The 24443-nt window shown below is 39.3% G+C and overlaps 1 protein-coding gene across 37 annotated transcripts in view; it reads left to right on the top strand.

The window, feature by feature from the left end:
* pcdhga11 (protocadherin gamma subfamily A, 11) overlaps nt 1-24443 on the top strand; it is a 264554-nt gene that overhangs the window by 218520 nt on the left and 21591 nt on the right. For 2 of the 37 annotated variants that reach the window (XM_018092162.2, XM_018092161.2), the window contains exon 1: nt 510-3122. In XM_018092162.2, the coding sequence (XP_017947651.2) occupies nt 681-3122 (2442 nt within the window). In that variant the 5' untranslated portion in view covers nt 510-680. 37 annotated transcript variants of the gene reach the window in all.

Raw genomic sequence — 24443 nt, 5'->3', positions numbered from 1 at the left:
ATACTAAAAAACATAAAATCTCTCAACAGTATAAGAAAAACTAGATGGATCTTATATGTGCCTTGATATATATCCAAAAGGTTTTTCGTAGAAACAATGTCTTAATATCCTCATCATATAGATAATCGGTGAATGCAGAGACCTGTTGTCTTTAAAAGTTTGTTAAATGTATGAATTTGAATGGACTGTTTTAATCTGAAATAGTATTTTAAAGTAACATGTTGTTTGATAGGACCTTTTTGGTATCATTTTGTATTTATAACCAAAAGTGTAATTTAAAACCTTTAATAAATGCACAGATTTTTAATTTCAATTATCAAAGAAATGATGCAAAGGGGATACTTTTCAAAACAATATTTTCTTGAGACGTTTAATTAGTAATCAGAATTAATATAAATGGCCAGAAGAGGGCAGAATAGTCAACCAGACAGATATTTTGCTAAAGCAGATCTGCTCATGTCATCCAGTCATTCTCCTCCCCTTCTCAGGAGTTTCCTCCCTTCTCTCCAGTCACACAGAAGGCTTAGCTGCTGTTCCGATAAAATATCTTGAGGATGGCTCTAATTTTTAATATGGCTCTTATTGTTTTAATGGCTTTCAATACAAACAACTGGTTCACTTCTCTTCTGGGATGATAAAAGATTTTCACCACATGCTGATTCAAGAAAAGGATTCACATTATGGACATCCACAACCCAACAAAGCATTGGAAATGGCAAGTAGTCATTTTTCCTTTTCTTTGTAGCTTGGGCTGGGTCTCTGGGCAGCTTCGTTATTCAATTACTGAAGAATCAGGACCAGGGACTTTTATAGCAAATGTAGCTCAGGATCTTGCATTGAATTCTGCAGATATTCCTAAACGCAGAATGCGACTGGGCACAGAGGGAAATGTAAAATATTTTGCACTGAACCACAGAAATGGAGACTTGACTGTTAAAGAAAAGATCGACCGAGAAACCTTGTGTGGATCCAGTACAAGATGTGTATTACCTTTAGAAATAATTATTGAAAACCCACTGGAGCTTTTTAGTTTGGAAATTGAAATTATTGACATAAATGACAATTCTCCAGTGTTTTTAAGAAGTGATCAGTTAATTAAAATATCTGAAGCTCTGGCAAATCCAGGCACACGGTTTCCTTTAGAGAGTGCTCAGGATCCAGACATAAGCACTAACGGTGTTTCCAAATACACACTGACTCCAAACCCATATTTCTCTTTGTCAGTAGACACTCGAAAAGATGGGACGTTGGTTCCAGAATTAATCCTGGAAAAAAATTTAGATAGAGAAGAAAAGGAATATCATAAATTTACAATTACTGCTTTTGATGGTGGCAATCCTCCCAGATCAGGTACATCTCAGATAACCGTAATTGTTCTAGACAGTAATGACAATGCACCGGTTTTTGATCATTCCAAGTACAAAGTTGTTGTACAAGAAAATGCACCACAAAATACTGTTATTTTAAAACTGAATGCAACGGATCAGGATGCAGGACTTAATGGTGAAATTGAATACTTCTTTGGCTACCATACATTGGATTCCATGAAAGCTTTATTTACCCTAAACCCACAGTCCGGAGAAATTTCAGTTAATGGTGTTATCGATTTTGAAGAAAAAGAGTTTTATGAAATATCAGTAAGGGCAAAAGACAAAGGAAATCCTGAACTTGAAAGTCACTGTCTTGTCCTAATAGAAATAGAAGATGTTAATGATAATGTACCAGAAATAACATTAACCTCACTGCTGAATGCAGTACCAGAAAATGCAGCCTTGGGAACTGCAGTCGGTTTCCTCAGTGTGAGAGATAAAGACTCTGGTAAAAATGGAGAAGTATCTGTGGAGATTTCACCAAACCTCCCATTTAAAATAAAACCCTTTAACAATCGTTATACAATAGTAACAGATGGAGTTCTTGATAGAGAGAAAGTTGCACAATATGTTCTTGACCTGATTGCAACAGATTTAGGTTCTCCTCCATTGCGCACAACAATGTCTGTCATTCTAAATATTTCAGATGTTAATGATAATCCCCCAGCATTTTCTCAGCCACATTTAAATGCCTTTATAATGGAAAACAATGACCCTGGAAGTTTTCTATGTACAGTATCGGCAGTTGATCCAGATGATGGGTTAAATTCAGTCCTGACTTACTCTATTTTTGAAAGGAAGACTGATGCTTCTTCAATCCTTTCTTTAGTAAATATCAACTCTAAGACTGGAAATATCTATGCCCAAGGTTCTTTTGACTATGAACAAATCCAGGTTTTACAAATTACAGTGAAGGTTGAAGATTCTGGATCTCCAAAGCTATCTTCCAACATAACAGTTTTCCTTTTCATATTGGATCAAAATGATAATGCCCCTTTGATGTTGTATCCAGAGCACTCCAGAGAGGTCAGTCCTCAACAGAAAATTCCCACATCAGCTCCAGCTGGCTTTTTGGTCACCAAAGTATCTGCAGTGGATTTAGACTCAGGACACAATGCGTGGCTATCCTATCATATAGTAGATGGTACAGATCCATCTCTGTTTCAAATATCTGCTTCCCATGGAGAAATTCAAACTGCCCGAGGATTACAAGAAACTGATCAAATTGATCAAAGGCTTGTCATTGTGGTTAAGGATCATGGGGAACATGCTTTATCAGCTACTGTTACCATATATATTACACTTGAGGACACCATTTTTCAAGAGAAACCTAAGTCCCAACATTTTGTTACTTCCAATAACAAACCAGAGATGACCTTGTATTTGATAATATCATTGGTTGCTGTTAGTTTAGTTTCCTTGGTTACTTTTATTATACTACTTGTTAGATGTTTAAGAAAAGAATCAAGCTCTACAGAGTGTACATGCTGCCTTGGAAGCCCACAGCCCAAGTACTACAGCGAACAGTGCCGGCCAACCCTTCACTTAAACACAGATGGTACGTTGAAGTTCATGGAGGTTAGAATGGAGCCCTCAGATCCCCAAGGGCAATGTTACAAAACCTGTTTTTCTCCATCAGAAAAAAATGATTTTTCCTATTTGAGACCTCTTAATTTTCCTGATCTGAAAACTATGGTCAGTGATACAGAGGGCTTCTTTTCTGATATAAATGGGGTCACTGGCACTCTACAGGTGAGGAAGCAATCCGGTTAGATTGCTATGTTTTAAATTATTGTTGTTAATATATTAATTTATGTGAGTTTACTGTATTTACAGAATCCTTTGGCTCTCTTAATATATCACATTCGCAATGCATGCATTGTTGCATTCAGCTAATGATAATACAACAAAGGGCTATTGCAAAATCTTGCATCTGCTGAAGATTTCATTCATTAATGCTGATTAAATTGTCTTATGTAAGAACAGTATTGTTAATAGATGTAGCAGTCATACTGTATATATTTATATATTATTAGGGGGTTTAGTGGTTAGTGCTGATGCTTTGCAGCATTGGGGTCCTAAGTTTGATTACAGTCAATGATCTATCTTCATTAAGTTTGCATGTGTTCTCTGTAGTTGCATGGATTTCATCTATATACTCTGGTTGACTCCCCAATCACAACAAAAAGGCAGGCCAGTTGGGTCCTAATAAAATTGACACTAATGTGCTGTGTGAATGTGATAGGGACTTTGGATTGGAAGCTCTACAGGGGGAGGGACTGGATGATCAACAAACTCTATAAGAATTGTGTAAACATAGAGAATGAAAGAACAATAATATAATTCATCACAAGTTCACCCACAAGTAGAGACTAATTATATATCTAGTACCAGCTCAATATTCTGCTTTCTTTTTTGTCTCAAATACTTGTACTCTGATGAGCCATAAATCCTTTTACAAATGATTCAGCAGAGTCACTAAGTAAAACTGTGTGTATTTGTGCCTAAGCAGTAACACATGGCAGCTAGATTTGCTTTAAGAACCTGAACTACACTGATCAGAGCTTTTTGCTACTGGGCTGCTGCATTGGTTTGAATATTCCTAGTGTTATGATGAGTCCAACAACATCCATCACATGATTTTTCAATACCTGACCATGACTCTGTATTTTATTTAATTCATTCTTGGTTTGGTGGATCTGAATATTTACTCTGGATATTTACCTTCTGCATGTCTATGAAAAGTAGTAAGAGTAGAGTTGGCTTACAGTATATGTTAGGGATTTTAAGAGTGCATTTTATTTTTACAGAGTTAACTTGGATTTGTGTTTTAGAACTTTGTTATATTTTTGCCACTATCACTAGAAAGTTTTACTGACAGCAAAGACAGCAGCTAAAGTTTATTGTTCCCATTGTAGTTGCTCTGTGACTGGGAAAGTGGGATACTAGCTTGATACCTACCTACAGAGCATAATGTTCTGATTAAGCATCTTCCTTTTTTCTATATAATGTAGCACTCATGCACTTCTATCCCTGTATGTCTCTCTCCCTATATATAAATATTTATATTTACTCTGTGGAGTAATGTAACTTTATAAAGGTGTATGGCCTCAGACCAAGTGCTTTAACTCTTTTACTGCCAAGCACGTATGGCATACGTGCTGGCAGTAAAAGGGCTTAAACGCCAACGACGTGTCTCATACGTCGTTGGCGTTTAAGCGCTGCCCTCTGCAGCGGCGGCATGTGCCGCCGCTGCAGAGGGCTTCTAACAATGACAGCCCCCCTGGGCAATGTGCCAGGGGGGCTGTCATCAGGGTCCTGCGAGCCGATCGCTCGCAGGACCCTCCAGGAAGCAGCAGATGCGATCGCATCGCATCTGCTGCTTCCTGCTTCCTCCCTCTCCCCCAGCGCCGGCCCAAATGAGGAAGGAGGCGATCGGTCTTCAGGAACAGGTAAGGACTTTTTTTTTTATTGCATTTACACACTTTTACACACTTATACACACATTTACATACATTTATACACACTTACATACATTTACACACACTTACAGCACACATTTTAGCATTTTTTTATTTTTTTTTTTTTATTTTTATTTTTTTCATTTTTCACACTTTTATACACTTATTTACACTCATATACACACTTACACACTATCACACAACTTTTACACATGTACACACATGTATACACAAACACTTTGGTTTTTTTTTGTTTTGCTTTTTTTTTTTTTTTTTTTCATTTTACCACTTTGTTTTTATTTTCTTTTACCTAAAAACTGTTTATTTTGACAGCGTAACTATTGGATCAGATATTCTGGCCACTAATTACACTGTCATGTAACTTATTTTGTTGTTTCACTGATTTGCACAATTTTTGTGGTTTTATCACATTTTATCCCTGTATAAGTGTTCCTGATCTGTTTTTAGCGTAGCTTTGCCAGGTGTAACTTTGGTGTACAAAAATAACTTTACCTATTTTGAATTCATCAGAATGTGTACTTTCCAAAAATATATGGTTTTCTGGGGGTCACTGTATAGTTAGGGGGGGGTTACTGCACATAATACACTGACGGGGCTCTGTGTGCAAAAGCTGAGCTGGCAGGCGAGAAATCCTTATGCGCTATTTTCATTTTGGGTTCAGTACATTCCGCAGACTTTGGTATATCTATGCATATTGGGCATCAATCTGTTCAGTAGGCCTCTGGTGTTCCTATTTGGGGTGACTTGCCTTTGTACGCAAGAAATTGTGTGAGATAAATGCGGCAAATTGCAACATTTTTAGGCGATTTTCTGAAATCTCATAAAAACCGATAACTTTAGGAAAGCTTTGCGGCTTGGTACTTTGGTGTAGAAAGGACTCTTTACCCTTGTTGGATTTGTCAGAATGTGTACTTTCCAAAAATATATGGTTTTGTGGGGGTCTCTGTATAGTTAGGGGAAGTTTTGGCACATAATACACTGACAGGGGGCTCTGTGTGCAAAAGCTGAGCTGGCAGGCGAGAAATCCTTATGCGCTATTTTCATTTAGGGTTCAGTACATACCGCAGACTTTGGTATATCTATGCATCTTGGGCATCAAACTGTTCAGTAGGCCTCTGGTGTTCCTATTTGGGGTGACTTGCCTTTGTACACAAGAAATTGTGAGAGATAAATGCGACAAATTGCAACATTTTTAGGCAATTTTCTGAAATGTCATAAAAACCAATAACTTTAGGAAAGCTCTGCAGATTGGTACTTTGGTGTAGAAAGGACTCTTTACCCTTGTTGGATTTGTCAGAATGTGTACTTTCCAAAAATATATGGTTTTGTGGGGGTCTCTGTATAGTTAGGGGAAGTTTTGGCACATAATACACTGACAGGGGGCTCTGTGTGCAAAAGCTGAGCTGGCAGGCGAGAAATCCTTATGCGCTATTTTCATTTAGGGTTCAGTACATACCGCAGACTTTGGTATATCTATGCATATTGGGCATCAAACTGTTCAGTAGGCCTCTGGTGTTCCTATTGGGGGTGATTTGCCTTTGTACGCAAGAAATTGTGTGAGATAAATGTGACAAATTGCAACATTTTTAGGCAATTTTCTGAAATGTCATAAAAACCAATAACTTTAGGAAAGCTCTGCAGATTGGTACTTTGGTGTAGAAAGGACTCTTTACCCTTGTTGGATTTGTCAGAATGTGTACTTTCCAAAAATATATGGTTTTCTGGGGGATCTGTATAGTTAGGGGAAGTTTTGGCACATAATACACTGACAGGGGGCTCTGTGTGCAAAAGCTGAGCTGGCAGGCGAGAAATCCTTATGCGCTATTTTCATTTAGGGTTCAGTACATACCGCAGACTTTGGTATATCTATGCATATTGGGCATCAAACTGTTCAGTAGGCCTCTGGTGTTCCTATTTGGGGTGACTTGCCTTTGTACGCAAGAAATTGTGTGAGATAAATGCGGCAAATTGCAACATTTTTAGGCGATTTTCTGAAATCTCATAAAAACCGATAACTTTAGGAAAGCTTTGCGGCTTGGTACTTTGGTGTAGAAAGGACTCTTTACCTTTGTTGGATTTGTCAGAATGTGTACTTTCCAAAAATATATGGTTTTGTGGGGGTCTCTGTATAGTTAGGGGAAGTTTTGGCACATAATACACTGACAGGGGGCTCTGTGTGCAAAAGCTGAGCTGGCAGGCGAGAAATCCTTATGCGCTATTTTCATTTAGGGTTCAGTACATACTGCAGACTTTGGTATATCTATGCATATTGGGCATCAAACTGTTCAGTAGGCCTCTGGTGTTCCTATTTGGGGTGACTTGCCTTTGTACGCAAGAAATTGTGTGAGATAAATGCGACAAATTGCAACATTTTTAGGCGATTTTCTGAAATGTCATAAAAACCAATAACTTTAGGAAAGCTCTGCAGATTGGTACTTTGGTGTAGAAAGGACTCTTTACCCTTGTTGGATTTGTCAGAATGTGTACTTTCCAAAAATATATGGTTTTGTGGGGGATCTGTATAGTTAGGGGAAGTTTTGGCACATAATACACTGACAGGGGGCTCTGTGTGCAAAAGCTGAGCTGGCAGGCGAGAAATCCTTATGCGCTATTTTCATTTTGGGTTCAGTACATACCGCAGACTTTGCTATATCTATGCATATTGGGCATCAAACTGTTCAGTAGACCTCTGGTGTTCCTTTTTGGGGTGATTTGTCTTTATCTGATCTTTATCAAGAAATTGTGAGAGATAAATGCGGCAAATTGCAACATTTTTATGCGATTTTCGAAAATGTCATATAAATCTGCAAACTTAGGAAAGCTTTACAGCTTGGTACTTTGTAGCAATAAGAAATATTTACCCATTATAGATTCGGGGGGATGTGTATTTTCCAAAAATATATGGCTTTCTGGGGTGAATGTACTTTTTTTGTAGCATTATCCCACATAAAGGATGTAAATGTGTTGATTTTGCAGGAGCTGAAATGATAGATCATATGGGGGTATGTTCCCATTGGGGCCCCTACATGCCACATACTTAGGTAAACCTATACATATTGGGCATCAAACTGTTCAGTGGACCCCTGGCGTTCAAATTTAGGGTGTTTTATCTTGGTACCTAACACTATGTGGGAGATAAGATGCTGCAAAGTGGAAGCTTTGAGGGGATTTTTGGAAATGTCATCAAAATTGCTAACTTTAGAAAAGCTGTGCGGCTTGGTACTTTGGAGTAGAAAGACATGGGTACCCATTTTAGATTCGGGGGAATGTGTACTTTCCAAAAATATATGACTTTCTGGGGTGAGCGTACTTTTTTGTAGCTTTATCCCACATATAATGATGTAAATGTGTTGATTTTGCATGAGCTGAAATGACAGAAATGACAGTATATATGGGGGTATGTTCACATTGGGGCCCCTACATGCCACATACTTAGGTAAACCTATACATATTGGGCATCAAACTGTTCAGTGGACCCCTGGCGTTCAAATTCAGGGTGTTTTATCTTGGTACCTAATGCTATGTGGGAGATAAGATGCTTCAAAATGGAAGCTTTGAGGGGATTTTTGGAAATGTCATCAAAATTGCTAACTTTAGAAAAGCTGTGCGGCTTGGTACTTTGGAGTAGAAAGACATGGGTACCCATTTTAGATTCGGGGGAATGTGTACTTTCCAAAAATATATGGCTTTCTGGGGTGAGCATACTTTTTTGTAGCTTTATCTCACATATAATGATGTAAATGTGTTGATTTTGCAGGAGCTGAAATGACAGAAATGACAGTATATATGGGGGTATGTTCACATTCGGGCCCCTACATGCCACATACTTGGGTAAACCTATACATATTGGGCATCAAACTGTTCAGTGGACCCCTGGTGTTCAAATTCAGGGTGTTTTATCTTGGTACCTAATGCTATGTGGGAGATAAGATGCTGCAAAGTGGAAGCTTTGAGGGGATTTTTGGAAATGTCATCAAAATTGCTAACTTTAGAAAAGCTGTGCGGCTTGGTACTTTGGAGTAGAAAGACATGGGTACCCATTTTAGATTCGGGGGAATGTGTACTTTCCAAAAATATATGACTTTCTGGGGTGAGCGTACTTTTTTGTAGCTTTATCCCACATATAATGATGTAAATGTGTTGATTTTGCAGGAGCTGAAATGACAGAAATGACAGTATATATGGGGGTATGTTCACATTGGGGCCCCTACATGCCACATACTTAGGTAAACCTATACATATTGGGCATCAAACTGTTCAGTGGACCCCTGGCGTTCAAATTCAGGGTGTTTTATCTTGGTACCTAATGCTATGTGGGAGATAAGATGCTTCAAAATGGAAGCTTTGAGGGGATTTTTGGAAATGTCATCAAAATTGCTAACTTTAGAAAAGCTGTGCGGCTTGGTACTTTGGAGTAGAAAGACATGGGTACCCATTTTAGATTCGGGGGAATGTGTACTTTCCAAAAATATATGGCTTTCTGGGGTGAGCGTACTTTTTTGTAGCTTTATCTCACATATAATGATGTAAATGTGTTGATTTTGCAGGAGCTGAAATGACAGAAATGACAGTATATATGGGGGTATGTTCACATTCGGGCCCCTACATGCCACATACTTGGGTAAACCTATACATATTGGGCATCAAACTGTTCAGTGGACCCCTGGTGTTCAAATTCAGGGTGTTTTATCTTGGTACCTAATGCTATGTTGGAGATAAGATGCTTCAAAGTGGAAGCTTTGAGGGGATTTTTGGAAATGTCATCAAAATTGCTAACTTTAGAAAAGCTGTGCGGCTTGGTACTTTGGAGTAGAAAGACATGGGTACCCATTTTAGATTCGGGGGAATGTGTACTTTCCAAAAATATATGACTTTCTGGGGTGAGATTACTTTTTACTAGCTTTATCCCACATATAATGATGTAAATGTGTTGATTTTGCAGAAGCTGAAATGACAGAAATGACAGTATATATGGGGGTATGTTCACATTCGGGCCCCTACATGACACATACTTGGGTAAACCTATACATATTGGGCATCAAACTGTTCAGTGGACCCCTGGTGTTCAAATTCAGGGTGTTTTATCTTGGTACCTAATGCTATGTGGGAGATAAGATGCTTCAAATTGGAAGCTTTGAGGGGATTTTTGGAAATGTCATCAAAATTGCTAACTTTAGAAAAGCTGTGCGGCTTGGTACTTTGGAGTAGAAAGACATGGGTACCCATTTTAGATTCGGGGGAATGTGTACTTTCCAAAAATATATGACTTTCTGGGGTGAGCGTACTTTTTACTAGCTTCATCCCACATATAATGATGTAAATGTGTTGATTTTGCAGAAGCTGAAATGACAGAAATGACAGTTCATATGGGGTATGTTCACATTGGGGCCCCTACATGCCACATACTTAGGTAAACCTATACATATTGGGCATCAAACTGTTCAGTGGACCCCAGGCATTCATATTTAGGGTGTTTTATTTGGTTACTTTATGACCTGTAGGAGATAAGATACTATAGACTAGAAGCTTTGAAGCGATTTTTAAAAAAAATCACAAATTTTGATAAAAACCAATAACTTTAGGAAAGCATTGCGACTTGATAGTTTGGAGTAGACAGACAGTTGTGCCTATTCTGTATTCCCCAGAATCTGTTCTTTCCAAAAATGTACAATTTTCTGGGATAAACCTTCTGTTAGTGGAATTTTGGCCTTGAAATCCAAAGTATGCAGTTTTTTTGGAGCAGTGCTTTGGGAATTTGGTAGTGTACTGCTGGGAGTTTTTGACCTATACAAGTGAGAAATCTCCATAAAACTATATATATTTGGTATTGGCACGTTCAGGAGACATGGGACTTTCCAAATCAGTTGTATATTCGTGCATAAAATAATTTTTGTTTCTAGTATGTGTGATTATATTATGGAAAATTTGATTTTTTTTGCATTTTTAGTCATTTAGAAGCCTATATCTTGTTACAGAATTGGAATTACACAAAAATTCTACCATATTTTGAAAGCTTAGGTTGTTCTGAAAAAAACGATATATTGTTTTCCTTGGTAAACTAAAAGTCCCCCCGAGGAAAGGCCCCTAAAGTGAAACAGTGCAAAATGTTCAAAAACTGTCTGGCAATACAAGTTCCGCTTTGACCAAAATGGCTGGCAGTAAAAGGGTTAATACAATTCTTGAGACTCCAAAGTGACTTCTTATATTCCTATATTAAATGGTAGGGTTTGCACTATTTTTTTTATTATGCACACATTTTTGCACAAATGAATGTATATGCAGGTTTATATATAAAGGATTCATACATTGTTAAGGGGGTAGTTTATAGTATCAATGTTTATTTAACTGATATCAGCATGTATTTCAATTGTGTAGAAATTCATAGAAACACATGCTCTGAAGGTGCTTGACTGTATATATTAAAACAATGCAGAGCTGTTCTTTCACCATTTGATATTAGTCCTGAGTTCCTGTAAGATTAAAATATCAGACATACTTAACTACTATAAAGATGAATTGTAAGTATTATGAAGGAAGTAATGTGCAAGGAAAAGTGTCTGTAATTGATTTATAGGCAGGCATTGCTATTATTTATGGGAGTACATGGGCAGTGGTCAAAGGGCAGGCAGGGTAGTATTGGGATATTGCTAGGGATTCCCCATTAATCCCACAAGTCTAGACAGCTTCTCATGAGTGATATCCCTCAGGGTCTCTGGTATGTTAAAGTGGCCTTAAATGACCTCACTCTCTGGCACCACTTTTTGATAAAATGCTGATAAAACAGATATATTATTTAAAAAACATATGAATATTTGTTTAGTTGTGGTTCGCTTGATACTGATGATCAGTAGATTTTGTTTTTGCATATTAGGATAGAAATTATAAACGCTCTTTAAAAGGGCATTTATCCTAAACAGGGTCACATTATGTATATAAGTAGTTGCCAGTTGGCTAAGAATTGCCACACCTGGGGGCATATTTATCAAAATGTTAGTTTTGAGCTTAATACATAAAAACTCACCCATGTTCTATGAAGCATATTTATGAAATGGTGAGCTCTAACTTTCACCCATTGATAAAGTCATGTCTAAAAATCCTATAGAAATGAATTGAACATGGGTGAGTTTTTATGTATTGAGTCACATTTTGATAAATCTGCCCAATGGTTTGTAAATTAGTTGTAACCTTAAAGGGGACCTGTCACCTTAAGCAATAATTCCAAATTGTTTTCTATTGTGTTTGTCAAGCAAAATAAGCTTCACTTACACTATATAAATTATTTTAATCTTATTTTCTTCAGCCTTGGAATTCACAATTACATCAAGTAGGCAGGCACCATTTTGTGGACACTGTTATCAAAGCAGGCATTGCATCCTGCCAAACCTTGTTTCTGTGCCAGTATGGGGGAACCTGATACCCATGTCCATGCACTGGTTACAAAATGACATGATGAGGAGGGAGAGGGAATGTGAGCAGTGCAGCGACATCTAAGAAGTTCTGAATTGAAAGTGAAAGTAACTGTCTGCCCCACCCCTATGCCTGAGGCATTGAGGCGGGGCAGACAGTATATGATTGACAGCTGGGATTTTTAAATGCTTTTATAATAGGTATGGATGTGGTAATAAAAAAATGGGTGTCTGGGTGTCTTGTTTAATTTGAAAAGGGCTTTTATTATACAGATTTTTATGTCTGGGTGACAGGTCCACTTTAACCCTCAGCTTAAGAAGTTAAAGGGTAAATGTTATATCTTCTTATATCTTATATCTTCTTATCAATTTTAGACCATTGTGCCATAAGGGCTAAAGTGAAAATTACTTTCCTAGGCTTTCAGGTTTCTGTGCTTGCATTCTTTCTACTCCCATGATGCTTTTGTCTCTCATCTTGAGCTACCTTACCCATTAAGGAAAGCACAAGTGTAGGGGTGTAAGGAAGGAAGGTTTAAAATGTGGTATTGTATTTGTTTCTTTGCTTGAATATCCATTATGCCTTTTGTTCATATTTGCGTTAGCTAAAGATATCCATATGTGGCACTGGCAATTGATGCTCTTGGCAGTAAATGCTGCACAGATCCTTATCTTTGTATCTTACATTTGCTTACTTAACAGATGGTGTCACTGAATGCTGCCAAATGGCTTTAGAAATGGAAATACACTGTGTCTGTTCTGTTTTGTGTAGGCGTACCTATACCTAGAATACTGTGAGGCTAGAATGGAAACAGCTGGAATAGGTGCAAAAATGGATACTTCTGCATTGGTGAAAACCCAGTTTATCAGTTTATCTGTTTTATCCCTCTTAACTGCTAAGTCGTATAGCTGTGCCTGGCAGATGCAAAGCAAGGTCAACATTAAGCAGTTTATCATTCCTGTATTTGCTCAAATAATTAAATGCCAAGCAAGACACCATCTTAATTTTATATCCGTATCACTGCACGGTATAATAAACACACTTGTATCATTCACGAGTCCATAAGTAAAAAATATATATTACTTTGGGGTTTTTTTGTGGTTGAGAAGACAACTTTTCACAGTAAGAAAAAAAAGCAGCAGTGTGAAAATGATTTCAGTGACGTTTGGAATCAATATTTCAATAGAATGCTGGATGTTTCCATTCGTTCTATTGGTTTATGCAACCCCAGGGCAAATGAACACCAAGCAAAGTCACACAAATATAATTGGGTCATTTTAATCAGATATCAGTTAACCTAACAGGATATTATATTTCATTTTGCTCTGCATGCAAGGCTCTTGACTCACTGAATGTTTTGATTTGAGACATTTTTGAATCGCAGCTTTTCCATTACACTGTGGGAATTGGTGGTCCTGTTGCACAGTAAAAAGAAATCACAGACATCTAAAATGATAGATAGTATTTTACTAACATTTAATAACTCACTCTCAAATGTGGGTCCTTTAAAATGGACACAACAGAGATTGCATATCATTCTCCATGCTACTGAATTTCCACTTTCTTGCTAATGCATCCATTCTGTCTCTTTTAATGAATGATGAGCTACTAGGTTTATAATGCTGGGTAACACTGGAGCTACCACCACCCTGAACCTGGCTGTAGCTCCATATTTCCCACAGAGGGCTGAATCAGACTTGCACCCAGTGAATGCTTTTTTGAGCAAGCACTCTGGAAGTGACCATCAAATGCAAGAGCAATTCCATACATTTTTGATGCATTGACTCAACAGCCAGACACAGGCCAGAGTCACTTAGCCACAATTACTTGTTTAATTCAGTGTTCCCCCATCATTTCACAGTGATTTGTGTCTGACATTGCATTTCGCACACTGCACTTGCAGTCTTGATAGACCCCTAAAGTTTATTTTAACACCTTTCTCGCATATTCAAGATACAATTTATTATAACCCAGATCAAGAAACACTGGTTAAAAATGTTATATGTAATGAGGTATGAAGTAAGTACATTTATATCTATAATACACAATTATGTATACTATATATATGAATATACACGTATGTATACTAGATAGATAGATAGATAGATAGATGATAGATATTCCGACTAAATAGATTAATGCTAAAGCAAGTATTTTAGGTCAGATGGCTTGTAAATATAAATCCACAAACCCACATAAAAAATAAGAAATGTAACACGAATGTATGGTTTACTTACAAAAAAATGTGCATTTTATGGTAGATTGCCTCTGCCTTCCCAGACTAAATTGCTATAACCTTTCTGTTGCACTGTGTCAGTTGCTAAGAATACATTCATTAAGAAAATATAGATTCATTTAATTACAATGGAGTTTACAGCTTTGACCAGTAGAGGGCATAACTCACAACCAATCAGCTTTTCAGTGAATCTGTTGTCATCCATTCTCTCCCTGCTGGTTTCCTGAATCCTTCCTTTAGCACAGAAAGCACGGAAAGCAGAGCTGCTGTTCTGAGAAAAATAGCGCGGAGAAGTTTAACTTTTAGGATACAGATGAAAACATTTTGTTACTTGGAGCTTACAGTACAGCAAACACAGTGGATTCCTTCTTGGGATTACAAGGATATAACTGCAACTGGACTGTCTGGAGGAAAGATTTAAGTTATGCTCATCCTAAGCTCAGCAAGGACTTGGAAATGGCAAGTAGTGCAATTCTTGTGCCTTTGTAGCTGGGGCTGGGTCTCTGGGCAGCTTCGCTATTCTGTTGTTGAGGAATCTGATCCGGGGACTTTTGTAGGGAATGTAGCTCAGGATTTGGGGCTTAAAATCTCTGATGTTTCTAGGCGAAAGCTAAGAATGGGATCCGAGGGAAGCAGGAAATATTTTTCTGTGAACTGGGAAAATGGAGCTCTGACTGTAAATGAAAAGATCGACAGAGAATCTCTGTGTGGGTCCAGCACCATCTGTTCATTGCCTGTCGAAGTAGTTATTGAAGATCCTTTGCAACTGCACCGCCTGGTAGTTGAGGTTTTGGATATAAATGACAACTCTCCTGTGTTTTCAACTGCTCAGCGTACTATAAAAATCCTAGAATTGCTTGCAAACCCTGGTACCAGGTATCCCCTGGAAAGTGCACATGATCTGGACGCAGGGGCCAATGGCATTAAACAGTATAGTTTAAATCCCAATCTTTACTTTTCATTGTCCGTGAAAAAGAGGAGCGATGGGACTCTTATACCTGAGCTGCTGCTAGAAAAAACCCTTGACAGAGAGGAAATCGGTGAGCATCATCTGATCCTCACTGCTGTAGATGGAGGTAGCCCACCTAGATCAGGTACCTCCCAGATACATGTTGTAGTTCTAGATTTAAATGATAATGCACCTAAATTTGAAAAGAATTCCTTTAAATGTACCATACATGAAAATGTCCCTTTAAATACAATACTACTGCAGCTAAACGCCACAGATAGAGATGAAGGTGCCAATGGTGAAATAGAATATTCATTTGATGACCATACGCCTGCTTCAATTCAAAGGTTATTTGCCATAAATCAAAAGACCGGTGTCATCTCTACCATTGGTCCTATAGATTATGAGGAGTCAAGCTCTTTTGAGATACCTGTTAAAGCAAGGGACAAGGGGGTGCCTGAATTGGAAGGGCACTGTACTGTGTATGTGGAGGTTGAAGATGTAAATGATAATTCCCCAGAGATCCTGATAACATCTTTAATGAAAGCAGTTCCTGAAGACACAGTGGTTGGAACAGTTGTTGGACTTTTTAATGTAAAAGATCAAGATTCTGGGCAAAATGGGCAAGTAAGACTAGAGCTACCACCTAATATACCCTTTAAGTTTAAATCATTTGATGATCATTACTCCTTGGTGACAGATAGGACTTTGGACAGAGAAAAAGTATCCCAGTATATCATTGAGCTCAGTGCAAGTGACCTGGGGGATCCACCTCTTCATACACAACATAAGATTATTTTAAATATTTCAGATGTCAATGACAACTGCCCAACATTTACCCATGCCACTGTCAGCGCCAGTGTACAAGAAAATAATGAACCAGGCCAGTTGCTGTTTCAGGTATCTGCTTTTGACCCTGACGAGGGGGAGAATGCCAACTTGGTTTACTCGATTGCGGAAAACGCAGCAACAAGCACCCCCATCTCCTCCTTTGTGTACATTGATTCCAAAAGTGGAAATATTTACGCTCAGCGTTCTTTTGACTATGAGCATGTCCAAGTTTTGCAAATTCCAGTGAAAGCGGAAGATTCTGGAGTGCCAAAAATGTTTTCCAACACCACTATTTATATTTTCATTTTGGATACAAATGATAACCCTCCCGCCATATTTCATCCAGACCTCTCCCTTGAGGACCCCGTGGAACGGAAGATTCCAAAGTCTTCTCCTGCTGGATACTTGGTTACAAAAGTGACAGCTGTGGATGCCGACTCTGGATACAATTCTTGGTTATCTTACAATATTATTGATGCCACAGATTCGTCTTTGTTTCATGTATCAGCTCAAACTGGTGAAATCCGAACCACCAGAGCTTTCCAGGAAACAGATACACCTGAGCAATACTTGACTGTATCAGTCAGTGACCATGGAAAGCCACCGTTATCTGCCTCAGTAATATTACTTGTTATACTGGATGAGGGCACTGTACAAGAAAACACCAAAACATCCGACTTTTTTAGCAGTTCCACCAGCAATGCAGATATAACCATGTATTTAATTATTTCTCTGGTGGCTATTAGTCTTGTATCTTTTATTACCTTTGTGATATTGCTCGTTAAGTGTCTTAAAAGGGACCTCCACAGCCCAGGATGGTGTTGCAAAAATGAATATGAGTCAAAGTATTACTCAGAACCGTGTCAGCCAACCCTTCATTTGAACTCGGATGGTACACTCAAGTACATGGAGGTTAGGATGGCCCCAACGGAGGCACAGGGTCAGTGTTATAGGTCTTGTTTTTCCACACTGTCAGATAAAAATGATATCAACTTCATGAGACCATTAAATTTCCCTCAGCTGAAAAGCATGGTCAATGAAACAGAGGTGTTATTCCCGCCTCTGAATGAAACTAGCCAGGTGAGAGCTCGGCATATCCATTTTTCCTTTTTATCTTTTCCATTTCATTGAAGGAATTGTTTTCATGTCGCCATTGGTGTTACTATTATTATTGCATTATTTTGGTTGTTTATAAGCAAGGGTCACCTTTTGGTTAGCTTCCCTTACTAAAACAGTCCTGTCATTGGTCATGATTTGCTGTTGCTTTGTTTACACAAAGGCTTCCCTTGAAGAAAACAATATGGCAGCTTATGTCTAATATATTCATATTACTATTTACAGTCTATATGGTGTTTGTGTCCTTTTACAGGACAAGGAAAGATTGAATTAGTGGGTTGTTAGGTCCCTCTCAGTGATTCTGGTCACTTATTTCAGATCCTGGGCCAGAAAAAATGCACACGCCAAGGGTACTTTTCTTCTTAGTGACCTAGTGGCACAGTGCTGGGTAGCTGGGGCAATGCACATTTGGTAAGTAAGGGGCTAGACTTACTGGTGGGGGTTCCCAGGCACCCCCTGGTAATGGTACTGTTCCTTCACCTTTAAGGAAAAAACAAATGAAAAATTCAGATTGCTTAGAAATATGAGCTTTTTATTTGCGTTGTATGATACATAGGGCTGATGGCTGATTCAGAGGTTTAAATGTAATTAGTTTGTTGCAAAATGGAAAGTTGTACATTCAGGGACCTTTCTCTAAATGGAATATTCTAGTGCACTAATATATTGCATATGGTTTTGCTGAACAGCATTAAAGTCTTCCAGCTATTGTTAAACTACAGCATTCCCCTGAAATCCTTTGCTTTGACAAAAGCTGGAACAGCACATACTGGAGATCACTGTTCTGAGAGGAAAGGGTGTTCCACTTGCACAAAGGAAAATTGGAAAATAAAACTTTGCTTGATGGATGGATCTGGCAGCGCTCTTTTAGCCAGATGGGGAGTGGGTGAGTGTTGCACCATATTAAAAGGAATGTTCCCCTCAACATTTTTTACAGTGACGTATATCATGATATTCTGAGATAACCAAACATATGGCATGTTTCTTTGCTATTTTTTGAGTGGCATTTCACAACTATACCTGCTATCCCACAGCCCCAGTCCCTTCCCAGAGGCTATTATCCCCCCACTGCTACTGTAGGCACCATCTTTCCCTACTATACCTGCTATCCCACAGCCCCAGTCCCTTCCCAGCATCTATTATCCCCCCACTGCTACTATAGGCACCATCTCTCCCTACTATACCTGCTATCCCACAGCCCCAGTCCCTTCCCAGAGGCTATTATCCCCCCACTGCTACTGTAGGCACCATCTCTCCCTACTATACCTGCTATCCCACAGTCCCTTCCCAGAGGCTATTATCCCACTGCTACTATAGGCACCATCTCTCCCTACTATACCTGCTATCCCACAGCCGCAGTCCCTTCCCAGAGGCTATTATCCCCCCACTGCTACTATAGGCACCATCTCTCCCTACTATACCTGCTATCCCACAGCCCCAGTCCCTTCCCAGAGGCTATTATCCCCACTGCTACTATAGGCACCATCTCTCCCTACTATACCTGCTATCCCACAGCCCCAGTCCCTTCCCAGAGGCTATTATACCACAGCCCCAGATACAGGTACTTCACACACTATCCTTGCTACCTGCAATGCAATACTCCTGTAGGTATGTGTGATCCAAAGTTGCCATGTTTGCTTGCCCCACCACAAAGACAGACCTAAATACTGATATATAAGTTGGCTGATGAAACATCTAATATGAAGCATCTGGCAGATAATTTCCTGCCTGATACAGCAGTAAGGTTCCAAAGCTTGTAATTTTCTACTATGTTGGTCCAGTAAAGTATCAAACTACCCATGCCAGCTGTGAGATTTTATGGATTCTTGGAGAATGAGTGATGCCTTTTGGTTGTTTGGCACAGATGTTCCCTCTGATTGTTTTAAGCAGCGTGCAATATGCGGCGTGGTGGGTCAGTTGAAAATAATACTTATTTATGAGAAATTGCTAAATACTTTGGCTTTGTTATGTTAGAATTTTGTTTTATACTGTGTATAAACAAACTCATCTGTGCAAACCACAATCTGTTGCTAACAAAAACCCTTACGCAGATTGTGCCTCAAGGCACAAATCCTGCCGAGAAAGGCTGAATCTTGGCTGAATCCCAAACCGAATCCAAGATCGGGTGCAGCCCTAGTAGCAACCATACAGCAGACCCTGTGGTCACAGGGGGGCCCAGGGTACAAGGGGGCTCAGATCACAGGGGCTGCTGCATGGTAGTTTTCCCTGCCCAGCTTATACAAACGTCACCACCTGCTCACTTTTGTGCTGCTGGCGGAATGGGTGGGCAGAAGAGGACCTGTGAGTGCACCATAAGCCCCCGAAGATTTCTTGCGGGGGGGGGGGTCCCGGTGCTTCAAAGGAATGCCACTGTATATGTGACCATACTCAAAGGTTTGGGAACCTCTTCTCTAGGCCTTCCAACCAGCATACAACCGGGCTTTTGTGGGGTGAGGTTTGGGAGTATGTAAAAGAGCAGCTATTTTTAACCTGAACCACAACAAAAGCATTTTGATTAAGAAGACCATCATTATTTCTAAGTAAAGTAGAAAACATTCTTGGAAAAAGGCCCAGGATCACTTTTAAAATATTCCATGTAAATAAAAATGTTAACAGTGATCCTGGGCCTTTAACCTAATACCAAAACACACTACTACAGTTAAAGTGCACTAACCCCCATATGTAATGAAAGGTGCTATGTTTGCCCAAGACCAGTAACCGATAGAAACCAATAAGATGATTTTAAACAGTAAATGCTTACTGCTGCTTCTGGGCAACCTTAGTGCTTTTTTTTTTTTTTACCTAACCCCTAAAATGTTTTAAGTTAAAATTTAGTATAAGCCTTTTTGGCAGTACGTGTTTCCAATGCATGCATTTTACTTGATATTAGTCATCTTACCTTAAAAAGGCCAATAATTAGGTGAGTTCATGTTGCCCTTGCCTGAGAGGTTGGCTCCTTAAACTGCTCATATACTCATTTTAGCAGGGAGGCAAGTCAGCAGACAACATTGGCTGAACCTTAACAGCTTTATTCAAAACCATGCAATTTGTCCCATAATAGTTGAATCTGTGGCTTTCTACTCATTCAGACTATAGGATCATTTATACCACGGCGTATTGCAATTTATTAAAGCACTTCTGCCTTGAGAGAAATAGAGAGGATTTACGCTCTGAGCTTTCTGTTTGACCAAAGCAGCCACAAATGTATCTATGGCTATGGCAGCACAGCACAAATACAGAATGCTTTAGCTTTGGCGAGGAGTTTTGTGGTGTGTTATCAATCAGTGGTCCCCAGAACAAATAGACTGCAAATTAAAGATTTGGATATACCTCCTAACTAAATGTCCATGTTTTGTGACCAGAAGTTTGAATTATATTGAGTAAGGGAGAACTAATCTTAAATATACATACGGTGAATCAGCGTTGGTTTCTTGTTCGCCGGTTGTGGTGGAGGATAATTTATTTTTAAAATTATGCTCCAATAACAAGATCAGTTTTTTCCATTATCTCTTTTGTTGTGGTGTTCTCTGTACTTAAATATTTTTACTAACCACAATTTAAATTTAGGCTAATGTCCGACAGAGTGAGTTAGTTGCCCGTGATAGATCTCTGCTACCACGGGCGACTAACCACTTTGAAATTCTACCGGCAACAACAGGAGTCACTGGTGGAAAGGCATACACATCGCTTCGGCTTTCCGCAAAAAGCTGCCTGCATAGGCCTTCCCACCAGGGCATTTCGTAGTAGTTAGTCGCCCGTGGATTAGCCTTACTCTAAAGGTCCCCATACACTATAAGATCCGCTCGCTTGGCGATGTCGCCAAGCAAGTGGATCTTCACCCGATATCCCCACCTACGGGTGGGCGATATCGGGTAGCAAGTGGCTTTAAAAAAAAATAATTCGGATTACATTTGCGCCCATGGGGCAGTCGGTTCGGGGACCGCATCAACGAGCCGATGCGGTCCTCGATCCGACTGGATTTTCTAACCTGCCCGATCGATATCTGGCCAATTTCAGGCCAGATATCGGTCGGCCAGGCCGCTTGTTTATGCCCATACACGGGCCGATTAGCTGCTGAATCGGTCCAAGGGACCGATATCGGCAGCTTCTATCGCCCCGTGTATGGGACCTTTAGCAACCTTGGCTTTATCATGATTTTCTCTCTCTCTTGAAGGCTTAGTAACCCTTTTATCCAATAAGATGTGGGTTAGTTGCTTTGCATTACTAGACCTGAAGTAGTTTGTGCCTTTTATTAGGTTAGCCCCTTATCTCTACATTGCTATCAATAATCATGATAATATTCAACATATGTTTTGCAATAATATTTGCACTTGGTTAGAGAACTGGCTAAAGGATGCATTACAAAGAGTGGTGGTAAAAGAAACATTTTTTAATTGGACCAGTGTTGCTAGTGGAGTACCGCAGGGGTCAGTCCTTGGTCCTTTACTTTTTAACTTGTTTATTAATGACCTGGAGGTGGGCATGGATAATACTGTTTCTATTTTTGCTGATGACACTGAATTGTGCTATGTAACTATAAGTTCCATGCAGGATGCTGCCACTTTGCAGACGATTTGATACATTTGGAAAACTGGGCAGTAAACTGGCTAATAAGAGTTAATATTGACAAGTGCAAAATTATGCACTTTGGTAAAAATAACATAAATGTGAGTTTTACAATAAATGGTAGTGTGTTGGGGGTGACCTTAATTGAGGAGGATCTGGGAAATTTTTGTTGATACCAAGTTGTCTAATTCCAGGCAGTGTCATTCTGTGGCTACTAAAGCAAATAAAGTGCTGTTTTGTATAAAATGGGCATTGACTCAAGGGATGAAAATTTAATTTTGCCTCTCTATAGGTCCCTGGTAAGGCCTCACCTTGAGTATGCAGTGCAGTTTTGGGCTCCAGTCATTGAGAAGGATATTAATGAGTGGGCTGAATGGGGCTTGTGAAGGGACATGATTATTCTTTACAATTACATTAAACGGTATTATAGGCAGACAGTGGGCAATCTTTTTTCCCATAGATAAGATCGCACACCAGAGGCCACCCCTTTGGATTCAGGGAACAGAAGTTTCATTTGAAGCAACGTAGGGGGTTCTTTTTCAGTGAGGGCAGTAAGGTTGTCGAATGCCCTGTTGGCTGATGTTGTGATGGCAGATTCTATTAAGAGTGGCTTGGGTGATTTTGTGTGTATATATATATATATGTGAGTGTACAGATTAGTTTGTGTTTATATGTGCACTGGGGTTTATTGGTTGGGGTTGAACTTAATGGACTTTGGTCTTTTTTCAGCCCAACTTAACTATGTAACTGTGTAAGGTACATTGGATAGTTAATACCATGTTGTTTTCCCCTTTATTATTGTTTTAATTTTGCACACTAATATTTTCATATCATGTTCCTGCATGTATATTTGGTAGAACACGTTCTTTGTTGCTTAAAAAAACCCTTGTGTCGCCTGGTATACTGTATGATTTCCTTAATTATACTGTTTATGTTTGGGAAATTAGTTCTGTTGAGCAGGCAGACGGCAAACAATAAAGAGTGGCTGGACGACTGCCATTCCTTTGAATTACATTGTTGTTTGCAGAGATAACAACTGACCTTGCTGCGAGTCAGAAAAATCGACAGAATCACGCAGCCTATACAGCTTCCAGCATTGCAGTTTTACTCGGCGGGTGGTGAATGTTTATTTGATGTAGCGCCAGGGAATCAGGTCGCATACAGATGTTTGGATGTAGCTGGACTTGCAGAATCATCTGACAGTACTTTGGGCACGCGGAACATAATGAGATTTGCAGTCCTAAGGTCAATGCTGTTGACAGAGGAACCTAGGAAAATACTTTAATACTACTACTCTGTAGGATTAGCTTGAGTTGAATATATCTGAATGATTATTTAGCACAGGTTAAATGGGGGTAAGCCTGACACATGCAGTGTTTTCCCTTTGCTTTTATCATTGGAACCAGTGTCGGAACTAGGGGCAGGCACAAATGGTACGTGCCCTGTTTGCAACAGTCTGGGGGGTGCTAGGCATATACATCTTTTGTTGCCTACCCCTAGTCTAAGCTCTTGTCCCCCCTCCACCTGTACATATTGTACCTTTACAAACTGTACTTGTGTTTTCTATAGTGTGTTTCTATCATTCCATAACTTGTTTCAGGATAATAACCTATTATTGGTTCAGACAGCGCATAGAGCTTTTGTAACTTGCCCAAGAACACAGAGATCTGGCCAGAATTTCTTGCAGTGGGGCCCAGTGTTTCCATGGAACATTTTCATTCCAAACAAAAAAGGTTTCTCCAAACCGTCAGCAATTGTTCTTGGTAAAAAATGAAAGAATACAGACATTCTGCATACACTTTTAGGTAACACAGATTAACTCTTTCATGGAAAGAACCATTGAAGTTGGTCTGGTAAATAGTGGCTACGCTATAGATGTGTATGGGTGTTCTGGCTTGTAACAAATGTACAGATATTCTCTACTTTGTGAGCTTTTGTACTGTATCTCCATGACATTCTTTCTGGCTTTTATTGCTGGAGGTGCTGGCTCTGCTTAGCAACTTTGCCACTGATAAATACACAGGTGTGTAGCTATAAATAAAGAGAAAACTCTTCAATGCCAGCCAGCTAAAATCCCCACTGGGCACTTTGTAAATAGATGTCTATTCAGAGCACTGGTGAAAAGTCACTCAATGGCAGTGTACTGTTCTAGTACTGTGCTGTTTAGGGGAATAGAAATCCTTTCTGTACATGTATTCTATATTTGTATTTGTATTACACCTCTTGCAGCCCCGCACATTAATAACAATACCTTGTACTAGATTATAACCTAGATATAATTAATCTATATTGGCGGCAAAACAATCCTATTGGGATTATTTCATGTTTCATAAGTGGACTTAAGGTATGGGGAGCTAAACTCCCCATACCTTATCCAGAAAACCTCAGGTCCCGAGTATTGTGGATAACAGGTCCCATACCTGTCTTACTAGCGATGGGTAAGCTTTTTTATCTTCATATACCTTGAGACGTCTATTAGATCTGTGAGCATC

This window comes from Xenopus tropicalis, chromosome 3 (assembly GCF_000004195.4).
Source record: "Xenopus tropicalis strain Nigerian chromosome 3, UCB_Xtro_10.0, whole genome shotgun sequence".
Lineage (NCBI taxonomy): Eukaryota > Metazoa > Chordata > Amphibia > Anura > Pipidae > Xenopus > Xenopus tropicalis.
The sequence above is the reverse complement of the archived record's forward strand: the minus strand, read 5'-3'. Positions and strand labels throughout refer to the sequence as shown.